This window comes from Mustela lutreola, chromosome 14 (assembly GCF_030435805.1).
Source record: "Mustela lutreola isolate mMusLut2 chromosome 14, mMusLut2.pri, whole genome shotgun sequence".
Taxonomy (NCBI): Eukaryota; Metazoa; Chordata; class Mammalia; order Carnivora; family Mustelidae; genus Mustela; species Mustela lutreola.
This window is the reverse complement of record NC_081303.1, coordinates 14,945,168-14,958,766: the sequence shown is the minus strand read 5'-3', so window position 1 is coordinate 14,958,766 and position 13,599 is coordinate 14,945,168. Positions and strand designations below refer to the sequence as shown.

At 50.9% G+C, this 13,599-nt stretch overlaps 1 protein-coding gene across 2 annotated transcripts in view; it reads right to left on the bottom strand.

The window, feature by feature from the left end:
* Positions 1 to 347: 347 nt before the first annotated feature.
* The window catches only part of SMYD2 (SET and MYND domain containing 2), a 47,786-nt gene continuing 34,534 nt past the window's right edge, over positions 348 to 13,599 (bottom strand). For both annotated transcript variants that reach the window (XM_059145771.1, XM_059145772.1), the window contains 7 exons: positions 11,846 to 11,913; positions 9,154 to 9,256; positions 6,720 to 6,830; positions 6,183 to 6,303; positions 5,011 to 5,185; positions 2,888 to 2,996; positions 348 to 786 (listed from right to left, as the gene is read on the bottom strand). In XM_059145771.1, coding sequence (XP_059001754.1) covers positions 706 to 786; positions 2,888 to 2,996; positions 5,011 to 5,185; positions 6,183 to 6,303; positions 6,720 to 6,830; positions 9,154 to 9,256; positions 11,846 to 11,913 — 768 coding nt within the window. In that variant the 3' untranslated portion in view covers positions 348 to 705. The remainder of the gene's footprint in view (positions 787 to 2,887; positions 2,997 to 5,010; positions 5,186 to 6,182; positions 6,304 to 6,719; positions 6,831 to 9,153; positions 9,257 to 11,845; positions 11,914 to 13,599) is intronic.

Genomic DNA, 13,599 nt, shown 5'->3' with positions numbered 1-13,599 from the left:
AACGAGGAGAGTCCTGCATGAGAACAATCAGAATGAGGAATGGGAAGTCTGCTTTCAGATAGAGGAGGGGGGAAAAAAACCGCCAAGAAAGTGAAGGAAGGCACCTTTATACGTTAAAGGGATTCCAGATACTGCACCGAAGCCTCAGAACGGATGCTGTCCCCCGCCAGGGTGGGGCACTTGGGTGACTTCATTGCACCTTCTTTCTTCCTCCAAGGTCACCGAGCCCTGAGAGCCAGTACAGGCTGAACCGCGATGCAGAACGGTGGTGACTGCCCCTCCCGGACCCGGCTCCCACCGCTGCCGTGAGCTCCTCCCCGCAGACAGAAGAAAAGACAAACTTCAAATACCGTTACCTTTTTTATTCTCCCTCATCATTCCGGTGTGTTCAGAACATCATAATAGGCATGAAGGGAAAAATAATCATATTTTTTTTAAACTCAGTCTGTCCAGAATCTAAGATAACATACAAAACCATGCCATTATCTCTTAGGGCAACAAAAGCATTCCAAGATGACTTTGGTACTAAGAGTAAAGGTGAAGACCAACTTCCAGGTAAGCCATGTGTGAGGCTTAAGCGCGAGTAGCGTTTTCATTCCAGCGATTGTACGGAAATGCAGGAGTTGTGTATAGGACTGGAAATATTCAAATCCTGGAAGGCTTCTGCATTAGCATTTAAATAAAAACGACCAAGTTGGCGTGTTTTCAGTGGCTTTCAATCTCCTGTTTGATCTCAGAAATGTACGGGTGATCTTTGCCGTGGGCCACTTCCATGATGGCGATGGCCTAGGAGAGGCAGAGACAAGCGACTGGCTGAGAGCCTGGAAGCAGCCCCCTCTCGCCCACACCCTGCCCCGCGGGGCCCCGCAACCCCAGCCAGACTGCTCTGCGTCAAGACCCAGGACACACACGGGCTCCTAGAGCCCCCTTCTCCTCCAGAACCCGGCCTCCTCCTCTTCCTCCTTTCTTTTTAAATGGACGAGATTATCTGATGACCAACTAGTCACCCAGTCTGTACCACTGGCTGAAGAAAGGATACAGAGAAACCCATTTCGTGATATTCTAGATACTGCAGTGAGCAATGCTTTAGGGACAGAATGACTTGGCTGTGCTCAACGAAGTCAACAGGCTGGAACAGAGAAGTCCACAGTGAACCTCACGTCGAACCTATCCCGGTTTTAGTTGACACGACGAATCCGTAAGACATGAGGCGACTGTCCTTCCCTTTCAAACAGCACGTTTCCTTGTAATACATATTCTTAAAAAAAATCTTAAAAGTAGTTGCGGGTCTCATTTGAGGAAGCTGGAGAGAACATATTTATGACAAGGCTTCTTCATAGTGGGGCGTTGCTGGGGGGCTCCATCACATCCTCGCTCTGTGACCTTGGGCAATTTGCTTAACTGCTCTGTGCCTCATTTTCCTCATCTGCAGAATAGGAACGATGCCTACCTCTCAGTTGTTAGTACACGTGAAGTGCTTAGAATAGGGTCCGGGATATAGGAAGCAGAGCCCAAATGTTATCTCTACGAATTTATTTTGCTTTTTTGTATTCAACTATATTACTCACATATAGAACTTGCACTCTCCAGACAGAATTTCTGATGGCCTATGACTCTAATGGACAAACCTCTCATTTATACCATTCACTTCATAGATCTCAAACCAACAGGAGGCAGGCCAAGAACAGTGTGAGCCTTCAGGAATGTCCTGTATCAAATGCCTCCCCTGCTCCCTCTCTTCTGTGGTCAGTTCAGGACTCATGCTTCTTGCTCAGATCTCCTGTGTCCTTCACTGATGTCGTACCTCGTTACCTACCAGCACCTTGCCCCTGTGACTCAACTAGTCAATTTTCCCTCAATTCACCAAGACAATAAATCTGTTACCTTACAAGGTAATTCTATGGTTTAAAAAGGGAAAAGTATTTAAAAAGGGGGGGGGGAGGAAAAGTTTATACTTAGCTCACACTTCTAGCCTAGTTGGGCCCAGACCCTTCTGTTTGAGATATGGGACCTTACACCACCTTCCCAAGTAGTCTACTGGGGAGATACAGGGAATTTGGCCCCAACATTCACAGACATTTTCTTACAGGACTCAACAGACTGTCTCAAAGATTACACTTCATCACCTGTTAACTTCTACGCAAAGAACAAGAATCAAATAGGACGGTGATTGTGAGCTCCGGTCAGGTAACAGGTCAGGGTCCTGCCCTGTCGATCACACGGGACAGCTGTGGACCCTGAGGGAGGCAAATACTGCCCACAGGCCTGGTCTGCCCACGTGTGGGTCGCAGCCTCAGTAAGTGGAGTGGACACTTCCAACTCAGAAAGACCCCAGTCTGAAGGAAGGCCTCAGCCTGTTTGGATCTCAATTTTTCCATCAGTAAAGTCTCATTTTTGTGAGAATTAAAAGAAAAAAAAAAAAACCATAGGAGGGTCCTCCCATGTAGCTGGTATTGGATGAACAGTTATGTACATTTTAGAAACTGCAAGTGCATAATTATAAACCGAAGGACAAATGGAAGATTCCCTCAGCACAGTCTCCCGACCCACCCCGTGGCCTCTGTCCACTTCCAGGGCTTCCCGCAGGATGGAGACGGTCCCCCCTTCTCTCCAGTCACAGGCTGTGCCCAGAACGGCAGCCAGTCCCCCTCAGTGGGCGCATCCCTTTCCTACGGGAGGGCCCGGGTGCAGGCCAGGCAAACGCTCAATCACTTACCCTATTCTGACCTACCCAGCCCACCTCCCCCACCTCTCTGGCTGGAGGTGACTCAAGAGTGGGTCAAATCTCTAGGGCCTGAGTCACTCAGTCTCCCTGAGTCTCCTATCAGGCAGGAGAGCAGGAGACGAAGGGGCACCGGGACCCCCCAGCCCCAGGCTGTCGACGTACCTTCTTCAGGGCTTTCTCCCCAGCAGCTTTGTCTTCCAGGCCCATGTATAGCCTCCCCAGCTTCAGCCACATGGAGGCCACGTTGAGCGAGTACAGAGGGTAGTGCTTGCTGCAGGAAGAGGAAAAGGTAAAAGGCCACTTGTCAAAGGTCCGGGAGCAGCCCGTAGACCAGGCACAGCGAGACCACGGCTGTCCAGCCCGCGGCCTGCTCCCCGTGGCGGCTAGGCTCCTCCAAGCCCTGGCAGGTGCTAGGGGACAGTGTGGACGGCTCGATCCTGTCTAAGCACCCCAGAGGCGCTTCCTTTCACGCAATTCGTGTGTTTCTGAAAAGCTACAGAAAAACCGCAGGGGAAATCCTACACAAAAAAATATTGATAAACACAACATTCAATCCTAATCCCAGATTTTTGTTTTGGGTGCACCCAGAGCAGGGCACAGGGAAAAACATCTTTTAAAGTGAATCCCCTATTTATGAAGACACTAGGCCTATCCTCTCATATTAAAAAGACAGTACATCTAAACACACACACACCCCGTGTGTCTCAGGACCTCGGCTTTCTGTCACACTCTACGGCATCAGTTGGTTTAACAAGGCGGCCAGCACTCCGCAGTCAGGACACCTACTTCTAGGTAAGTGTTCTCTGTGGTCCGGTAGGGGCCTTGTATATAGCCGGCATTCCCTCTCTGCATTTTACAAGGCCGACAGGTAGGGCCTGCCAGGGAAAGAGACCAAGAGGCCGCTCATGGGTGAGAGCGGATGGGCGGAGAAAGCGTGTGTGTGTGCAGGTGTTGATTTATAGACCGGTCTGTATGGCGCTACCCTCAAGAGCCACCCAAAAGAGGCACATCCCAGCTGTATTCCTGGGCAGGCGGCATCATCTGCCCAGGGGAAGCTGTTGCACCAGAGCCCGCTTCCAGGAGGAGCTCACTAAGCTAAGGAAGGGTCCAGGGGAGCAAGGCCCTGCTGGGAGACGGACCACAAGGCGAAGATGATCTCGTATCTTTCTCTCTCCCTCATCCCCTCTCTCCGGATCTCACAGAGGACAGTGGGCATAAGACCGGAGGCCTTTCTCACCAAGCCTAGGAAGATGACAGGTTTCGAGAGCCTCTGTGGTGTAGCAAATAGTTTCTAAGAGCAGATTTTAGGAGCTGGCTTCCCTTGAGCTCCCCCTGATGGCTTCTCTGCGCAAGGCAGGGTTAAGTGGAAGGCCCTGGAAATCCAGCCTGGACACAAACTTTATAGTCCCCAACCCCAGAACTGGAGGGAGTGCTGAGTGCTTCTCAAATCCATGAGAGACACCGGGGGTGCTTCTGGGGGCACAGGGATCTCAGGTCTAATGCCCAGGGATGCTGAGCCACTTGGGTCTCAGGGAGGCCCAAATAAATGTACAATGTGAATGCGTTTAACAAGGGCCCCACTGATAAGATCTAGGCCTTCCCAGCCCTGAAACGGCTACTCAGAGGCGGAGGACACTGCCTCAAACCTCCATCAGTCACACACTTTGAGGTTTAAAAACCTTCTCAATAGGAAACTTCCCCGGGGCTGAAATCCACTATTCCTGGAAGCTAAAATCCAGCTTGCCTTATTCAGAACGAGGGGTGGGGGTGGGGAGCTTTGGCAGGGGGGAATGGATAACAAAAACCAACACAATGGTCCTAGCATGTCCCCACTTGCAAACTGGGCTGCAATTTCAAAAAGCACAAGAAGAGGGTGGTGTGACTAACGAGGGAAAAGCAGGGATGTGAGACCCCCGCTTACCAATGAGCACGTCTGTTTACCTTGGAAGGCGTGGGAGGGAAAAGAAACAAGCTGGTGGCTTCTTAATACTGATAGGAATTAACTACTTTGGACACAGCACACTGGACAGGTCTCGGCAGGGCTCTTGCCCGGTGCCCCCTTCCTAACCCCAACCTGTCTCCACAGGCATCTCTTGCAGAAGGCCGACCCAACAGGCCAGGCCCGACGCAGCAGCAGCCTGCCCCTGGGCCTCCAGGTGTGGGTGCAGAAAGAGAAAGCTGTTCGAGGCATGTCCCGACACAGGACAGTCAGAAAACCAACGCAGCATTCCAAATCACCCAATTCCAGTCCCTGCTAAGAGGACGAGGACAGCCATCGCAATCACCTGTAGGGCTTAATGATTTTCTGTCCGTATCGGAGGGCTCCTTCCCAATCCTGCATGTACAGGCAGACGCCCATGGCCTGGTACATCATGTGCAGCATGTACACGTTGCTGTCCTCAAACACGGAGCCCATCTTCTCCTGGCTGAGCTCGCAGATCTCCAGCAGCTCACTAGGGGGTGCTCTGGAGTCAAGGAAACCATTGGCTGGGGCCTTTCTGTTTGGACACTGCCCAAGGCTGGGTTCAAGGAGTTACTCCCTCCACCTTGCCCCTTCCCTCACCCTCTGAAAAAGTAAATTAGGGAAAGCCAAGCAAAAGGGAAAGGAAAATATTTTTTTCTGCAAGTAACATGCTTTTTTAAAGAAAGAAACTTTGGGAATAACTAATGACCTCAACTATTAAACACAATTGAAAAATTTGAGCCATGGGGAACAGACCCTCGGTTCAGCTATAAACAACGTTTAAAACTACAAACCTTCAACCTCCATCACCCAACATCAGCACTTTAGTAGAAGCATTTTTAAGGAAGAAGTCCCCACTATAGGAAAGTTCTTTTTTAGACTGAGGAAAAAAAAAAAAATTGTGCCTCTAACTTCCTCCACTGCTTTTAGCTCTTCCCCCCATGTGTAAATGTGATGCCTTTTTACCTAAGAAAATGCTGTAATGTAGGGGTTAAGAATATGGATTATGGTAGTCAGCAGACCTGGAGCAAAAATCCTGGTGAGCTCTGTCCCTTGGGTAAATTACTTCCAATCTAGGAGTCCCATCTGCTACATGGGGATGGCAAAACTGTGTGTCCCTGTGTGGATTAGGTACAGTGCTGTAATAAGCAAAGCCCACGGTACTGTGCTTGCCTGGAGTACAACACCCAAGCGATGAGGGCCTGCAAGGAACTCTCTCCTTCACAGCTTTGACCATAAACTCTTCTACCACATCCAGCTCCTGACCACACTAGTGAAACGAAGAGAAGAAAGATGACATCAACACCCTAGAACTAGGTGCGGGTGACGCCAAGTCACAGGCAGTCCGTTATTCTGCCCACATCTGCCAGGACACACTCCTCCTTGCACGTTCAGAATCTTACACTCACGCTTCGTCCGCTCCCTCCCCCCCAGCTCACCCAGCACCTCTGGCAGGTGAGGGGCAGTAGACTTCTGGACAGGTGCAAAGGATATATTTGTAGTGCTTGGCCCTCCGGAACTCCTCGATGACGTTGCGCGCATATCGGACCATCTCACGGATGGTTTCTGCCTTTGGGGGATCGCTGAGCTTCCGAATTTCCACCTTGGCCTTATCCTGTGGGAAATGTCCACACGTGCAAGACATTACCTCGTACAGAAACTGCACCAAGGGGAAACCTCTCAAATAGTCTATTTTTCCATGTAGAGATAGGGGTTCACCCATTCTAAAGTTGCAAGGAAACTGGGCACTGGATCCAAGAAATTGAGTACTCTAATACCTTTTTACAACAAACAAATAAAAATACGAATTTTCTAGACAATCCTTATCAAGGCAGGACACTTAGAACATGTTTGCTATGGGCAGATCTGTGGGCTCACACATCTATGAATGAAGAGAACAGAATGAGGAGCGGGGGGCACGGACGGAAGAGCATGGGCAATGCATACCCCAAGGCAGAGAGGGCAGTGTATGGCACCTGAGGTCCTGAGCTGCAGGGTGGCGTCGGCACCTTCACCTGATCAGGGCCCTACCTTGTCTTTGGTGGTGCACTCCTGGCACTGGCAGGTAAAGAAGTAAGAATCTCTTAACCGGTCATTCCTATCTTCTGTTGGGTACAGGAGGTCAATGTAGCTGGTGAACACCTAAGGGGGTAAAAGGAGTGGACAAGGCTGTCTGTCGCAGGTGCACTCGCTCCTTCCCCTTCCTGGGGCACCTGCGGCTCTGCAAACACTCACGGGGGTGGGCCCCAAGGAGGGCCACAGCTGGGGGGATGCTCTTCCTTTAAAAACCCTGAATTCTCTAAAGTCAGCAATCCCCTAGTTTTGTCCACATCCTTGCTATGGAAAGAAAGAGCCTTTCTTTCCGCCTTCTAGAGAATCAAGGAGTCCCCAGAACAGTCAACGGGGAGTGCTGAAAGCATGCCCACCCCCTTCCTCCCCAAAGACAGCCAACAGTGGATGTGTCCCAGCAAGGACGGGGCCCCGTCACATGCGGAGACGCACAGACCCTACTCGTGCTTGAGACTGGCCCGGGTTCGTGTCTGCCCGGCCTTCGTTCAGCCCCTTTCTTTCCCAGATTGGGCCAGCTTGGATGCCTTGCCGGATGGAGGGGAAGCAGGAACACATCTGCGATCTGCTGGCAAGGGAGCAGGAGGCTGGGCCAGGCAGAGGGAGGACACAGCTTCTAGGACAGCAGCAGGCTGCTGCCTTACCCCGCTGGGCCAGAGAACTTGGAGACATCTTGCCTTTGCGCTCCTCGGGTCCTCCCGTCCTTGCTGTTTTCTAACGGGGTCTTTAACTGGGACTTGGAGCATATGGAGGAGCCCGGCATTTAACTGCCCATTATCTACTCACTGGGACGGCACTCGCTGCTCATCCCACACCATCAGGCAAATGTCTGACCGAACAGATGGATGTCACAAAGCCGTCAGCGTGCCAGTAACCTCAGGCTGGCAGGCGGGGGGACCTGCACCGGGCTGGGTGCTTGCAGGCACCGCCAAGCCAGGCTCTTCCCAACCCAAAGGGCAGTCAGGGAAACCTCGTGGCTCATCTGACACCCTCTTTAAAGGGCAAGTCGCCCCAAAGCACTGAACCCCAAAGTGAGGTCACCGCATTTCCGATCGCGGGAGGGCGAAGGCACAGGAGCTAGCTCTGCAGGCCTCCCTCACCACAGCAAGAGCTGCCACGTTCCCTTGACAGGATGGACAGAGACATCGCGCAACAAACACAAGGGCCCAGAAGATGGCGACAGAGGCCGCTCAGTGTCGCTGTGCGGGCCCAGGCAGAGCCCGGCCAGGTGACAGACTGTGGAGTCTCCACAAGCAGCCCCAGGGGAGCACTGGAGCCTGGTGACTTACATTCTGACCCACTGAGACTGTGCCTCCTACGGAGGCATCGGCGTAGTCGCAAGAGGCCCCAACTGAAAACAGGGTACCCTCGTCATGATGAATTAAGCAAAGGGCAGAAAGTCTCATCTGTGCCCTGGACTTCCCGCCCCAAGTTCGGCTCTGGGTTGGTCAACAGCTTCTGGAGAAGCCAAGGCCTTGATCGCTTAGCACACTAATCACTGTGTCTAAAATTTAAAATATCCAAAGACCTTAAAAAAGCACTGAAGATGATTAAACTGAAATGGACTCTGAAGTGTGCGGTTACGGTCCTAACCAATCCATGTGTCCTTGCTAGGGAATCTCTTACTTACTTAAGAGCACACAGCATTCCTCTCCCAATTGGCCAATCAGCCGCTCGGGGCCAGCACATGGGAAAGGGACAGGGAATCACTGAGCAGGGGAGAGAACACCTGGTTTTCTCCACGTCCCTAAGTTTAGGACGGTGCCTCTTGGCCACAGACGGCCTCCCCTGGCCCCATTGGTGTGTTCGGCCACCACCTGAACTGCGTTCCTAAACAACGATCTCTCGGGAGCTCAGATGTGGAGAGACAGCATGTGCGAGGGTCATGTGGGCATCTGGTGTCCAACGCGTTAGCTACCACTGGGTTGCTTTTCTCTCTTTCATGTAACAGTGGGATTGACCTTCTTTGGGGGTGTGGGGAGGACAGGCCAAAATTCACTAAGAAAAAGCAAAAGCTCAAACTCAATTGTTCAGCAGGAGAAATACAGAGACGCTCAAGAGCTTCCAAAATCTTGCTGAGCTCATTTGGGCAGTGTCCTTTCTCTGCAAATCTCTATCAGTCTTTGCAAGGGATTGAGCTCAAATTTATTCTTTCCTGTTTTTTCTTGGCCATTGACGGAAATGGGGAGCACTGAATGGAAGGCAAAAGCGTAGGGCTCGAAGTCATGAGCCATGAAGCTGATCACTGACTTGCAGGGCCTGAGACCAGAAACTGGTCAGCTGCTGGGATCACTCCCAGACCACCTTGCCCAGTGCGGCCACAGAGAATCTTCCAGATCGCCCTGTAAAACCACAGCTGGAAACCCACGGCCACAGCTGCCGCCAGCCTCACACTCACCTCCTCTCCCGGGCTGATCTCCTGTACAGCTCTTACTTCTGCCAGGGTCCCCTTGTAGGTCACAATGACATTGGGGCAACAGCTGTGATTCATCAGTGCAACGCTGTCAATCAGAAAAGAAAACCCAGTTTTCTCCCCGGAAGGCAGACTGATCAGGCGATCCTGGGCTATGTACTTACTAGGTTGCAAGACTGGGATCTTGGTAGGACGTTTGAAAAAACAATCTAACAGTTGGCCATCGTAGTCTAAGAGATCGTCCTGCCTGTGTCTGTATCATATCTAATGCCTCTAGCAATACGGAAAAGTAAAATTCACAATTCAAAATGGTGACATGTGGGCCAAACAAACACACACACACAGAGACACACACACATACACACACACAACAATAAAAACAGTGGTGACAATGAATCCCACCAACGCTCCTTCCCGCGAGATGAAGGACTCAAAGCCCAGCGGCCGTGGCAGACGGCTCCCCCACTGGACCCTGCGCGGGACAGATGGGGTGCCGGCTCCAAGCAGCTTTTTCTGTTTGTGGATCATTTCTGGCGTCTTTTCTTCAGCTGTTGGGAAACTGCCACCAAGGAGAGGCCAGCTTCCTCAGGCAGGGCTTGGGGTACCCGGAGAGGCCCCGAGGAGCCCAGCTGCCCCTCTCTCCACACCCTGATTTCCTCATCTGGAAAATTGGGACATTACTGCTCCTGCTGCTCACTGTCTGCTTTTCAGGGACGGAGAGGACAGAGAGACTCGCCTATGCGAGGGGCTTTGAGCTTTCTGATTATATCAAGGTCAAAGTTCTGAGAACAGAAATTTCTAAACTACAGGGAAACAGTGCTTGATCTCTGAAAATGCTGCCTTTGAAATCACAATGCCGATATGATTTCTGCCCAAAGGGATTTTTCCCCCAATTAAAACTGCCTGGAAACTGGGGCTCATATGGGCACTCACATCCATATGGAACATGGCTCTGGAAGCCAGTGTCACTTGCCTGAGCCCTCAGCTACCAGAACCCCGGTCCTGTCTGCCCCAGCACAAAAGAGCAGAGAGCACTGGGGCCCGATGAGGACGGGCTGCCCTCGCTCTGCCGAACACAACAGAGAGATGACCGCTCATCTCCCAGCTCCCAGGTGCTAAGGCCACAGTAAGCGAGCCATGTGACTGGCCTTGAGCCTGGGAGAACACGGAGCAAGTCCCCTGTCTCGTCCTTTGGAAGGGTCGCCTCTGCCATGCAGCACAGCCCACCTGGCTTAACAACAGGCCACCAGGCCCCAGGAAACCTGATAAACAAGTGCACTGAGAGTTGTCACTCAGGGAAAAGCCGCTTTCTAGAATCTTTCATTGATGAACTATTAATTCATTTCAAGACAGACCCCTGGATATCTGGGAGAAATTCCCCAAGGCAAAGAACCCAGAAGAGTTCACGCCCTTGGTATCATCATTCTCCCGTGATCACGGCGCCCGGTAAAATGCCAGACAACACCACTGACCCTCGCTCTCCGTCTGGAAAACACTGAGAGCAGCTACGTTCTTTCAGGTCTGAAGTTGTCAGGAAGAGCCTTCTAAAGAGGGTCTGATGGCCTCTCCCAGTTTCTCCTTCCTTTTTTCAAGGCCTTCTCCCCAAGACACTTCTTTCCTCACTATCGGAATTCGAACGGCCAAGGCCACCATTCTGGCCACGGGGACAATATCACGTGAAGAAACTCCCGGCTGCAGTGGCTGGGAAGGCCCGTGGCAGGTGCTGCCAAGACACAGGCCTGTCCACGTGCTTCTCTATCTTTCAGACCCGTGTGACGCCCAGATCCAGGCGGCCACACACACACACACACACACGCACACGCGTGCCCCAGGAGCTCACGCATCATCCACGGCAAACACATGGGTGTCCCCTTTTCTCTGCTTCAGCCCGAAGCTAAAGGCTTGGGGGTGTGTGTTAAGAGCCTCGCCGATCTACACTGTGGATTCAGACGGGGGACGCAGGGAGGGCTTCTTCGCTCCATCTCTGCAGGGAGGACTGATTTCAGGGAACCAAAGCATCTGAAAACACCCATTCCAGCAGACCCCACAGCAAAGCCATTTTTGGCAAATCCATGAAAGTCGGAGCTATAAACACCTGCATTTGCCAGCGGGCCAGCCTTTCTTAAATTACTTGAGTTTTCCTGAAGTAAAGAAAAATCCTGTCGTTCTTTGAAATCCTCCTAGTTGGCTACTTGAGCAGAGTGTCCCACCCCAGCTGTGCTGTTTTTATACTCGTATTTTTCGAGAAGAACAAACAGCTGTAGAAGCTCATATCGTCTCTGCATTAGCCTACGGCCAATTCTTGGTTGGCAATTAGTGTTTTGCTTTGAGTATAAGAAACCCAAAGATTTCCAGAACCAAAGACATGCAAAAAGCAAATTTCTCAGCAGGGCACAGACTGTTCCTTCTATGCGCACTATAAAACATTCTTTAATAATAGCTCCGTACCTCGCAGGACTTAACAAGCCACTGTTCTCTTAACTACTACCTTTGGATCCTTAAATGGATGGGAAATATTTTGAAATCTGGCAGAATTAAAAAGGTGTCTTAATTCACTTGGAGTTTCATGCCTGCCACATGCAGTTAGGTAGGTTATTTAAAAATCAAAAAAAAAAAAAAATCTAATTAGTGTTAAGTTAAGTAGAAAGGAAAAGAAGTGAAGTCAAACTCAGCCTACTCGGGAAATATTGCTGATCCCAAATGAGAAAGCTCTTCATCTTCAATTGTGAAGCCATTACAGTTAACCTGCAGTGAGAGAGGAGGAGAAAGAAACAGGTGAGAGGAAGCTTCTCTTCGGATAGAAATCATTCTTTAATTTTGACCTTTCACAAATTAACTAGGACGACATTCCAGTTGAGTGATGTAAAAACCTGTCTTTTGGCCAACGTACCCTTGGCTCAAACAAAACTGACCCAGCAATCTCATGTGTAACAAACAAAGGCAGAATTGTTAGGAAGGAAGAACCTTTAGTGCAGCTGACCTACCCCCTGCGCGCCCCCCCCCCCACGCCCCCACCACCTCACACACAGTGGCCCGAGGCCACCACAGCCGCTAAGGCTCTAAGGACTGAAGTCTAGAGTTAGGATACCTGGAGTCCAGTCCCAGTGATGCCATAGATCGGCTGTATGATCACGAACCCATCACAGGGTCCCTCTGTCCCTGATTTTCTCCGGGTAAAAGAGCCATGAGCCATGAGGATGAAACGTGCAGGATGGGGAAGGTAGTCAGGAATACTGTGTTGACTGCGTAAGGTGACAGGACAGGTGGACTCAGAGCACAGACCATTTCCCGATGTACACCAGTGCTGTACACTATGTGGCATACCTGAAGCTAACGTAACCCTGTCGGTCAACGGTACCCCAATAAATGATACATTAAGAAAAAGAAGTCACTTAATCCACAACTTGCCCCACGCGGTGAGGTGGTGAATGGGGAAATACTTCCAGAGCTGACCTGACTGCTGCCCACCCCCTCGAGAGGCACAGGGCCGAGGGCCGGAGGCTAACGAACAGACACCCGTCTTTCACATCTCGGCCCAAATCAACCACTGGCAACTGTCTCAGCCTTTAGAAGAAGAGTGACTCTCGCACCTGTGCAAGTCTAACGCAGAGTGAGCAGGCTGCCCTGAGGACTGTACGCCCTGATTTTATGTTCTGTACATTATTCTTTCCACTGATGTTCCCTGAGAGCCACTACAGGGTGGGCACTGGGCACAGAAGGATGAACAGGCTTAACTCCGTGCCCTGGATGTACACCCGGTCCAACAGGGAGACAGCTCAGTGGGTATTTTTCCTTTACATCTAAGACTTCAGAACTGGAAGGGGAACCAGTCTTTGTACTTTTCAAATGACGAATCTGAAGTCAGAGAGGAGCAGTGACTGGCCCAGAGCCAGTGGCAAAGGCTGAGATACGCCCCCCCCCCCAAGTCCTGCCAAGCTGCTGTGAAGGCTGCCTGTGAGGCACACAAGCTGAACGCTTTTACCCCATGGGTCAGAACCACATCCTTCCATACTGGAGACACTGCACCGGGACATTTCAGGCCAACAGACGGGCTTTTTAAAACAGCATCCACTGTGCACATCCTTTGGGCCAGGCCCTATGCTAGGTGCTACATGTTTACCCTTTCATAAATCTGCAAAACTGCTCTGATGACCCATTTTATGGATGTGGAAACTGAGGCTCAGGGAGAGGTCAATGATTGAGAACTTGCTCAAGGCCATAGAAATAGTGAGTGGCAGACAAGGAGTCAGAGTTAGGACCAGATATTCAGATAACAAAGTTCTCAGAAACACTAGAGTTTTACTCTATCTCATTTTCCTCTGAAACTGTTCTGACCTAGGAATAATAATAAGGCAATTCTCCATAAAACTCAAAAGGCTTAGAAATCTAGATGCACAGAGAAGTAAAGGCTGTGACGGGTTTCATTTGTGG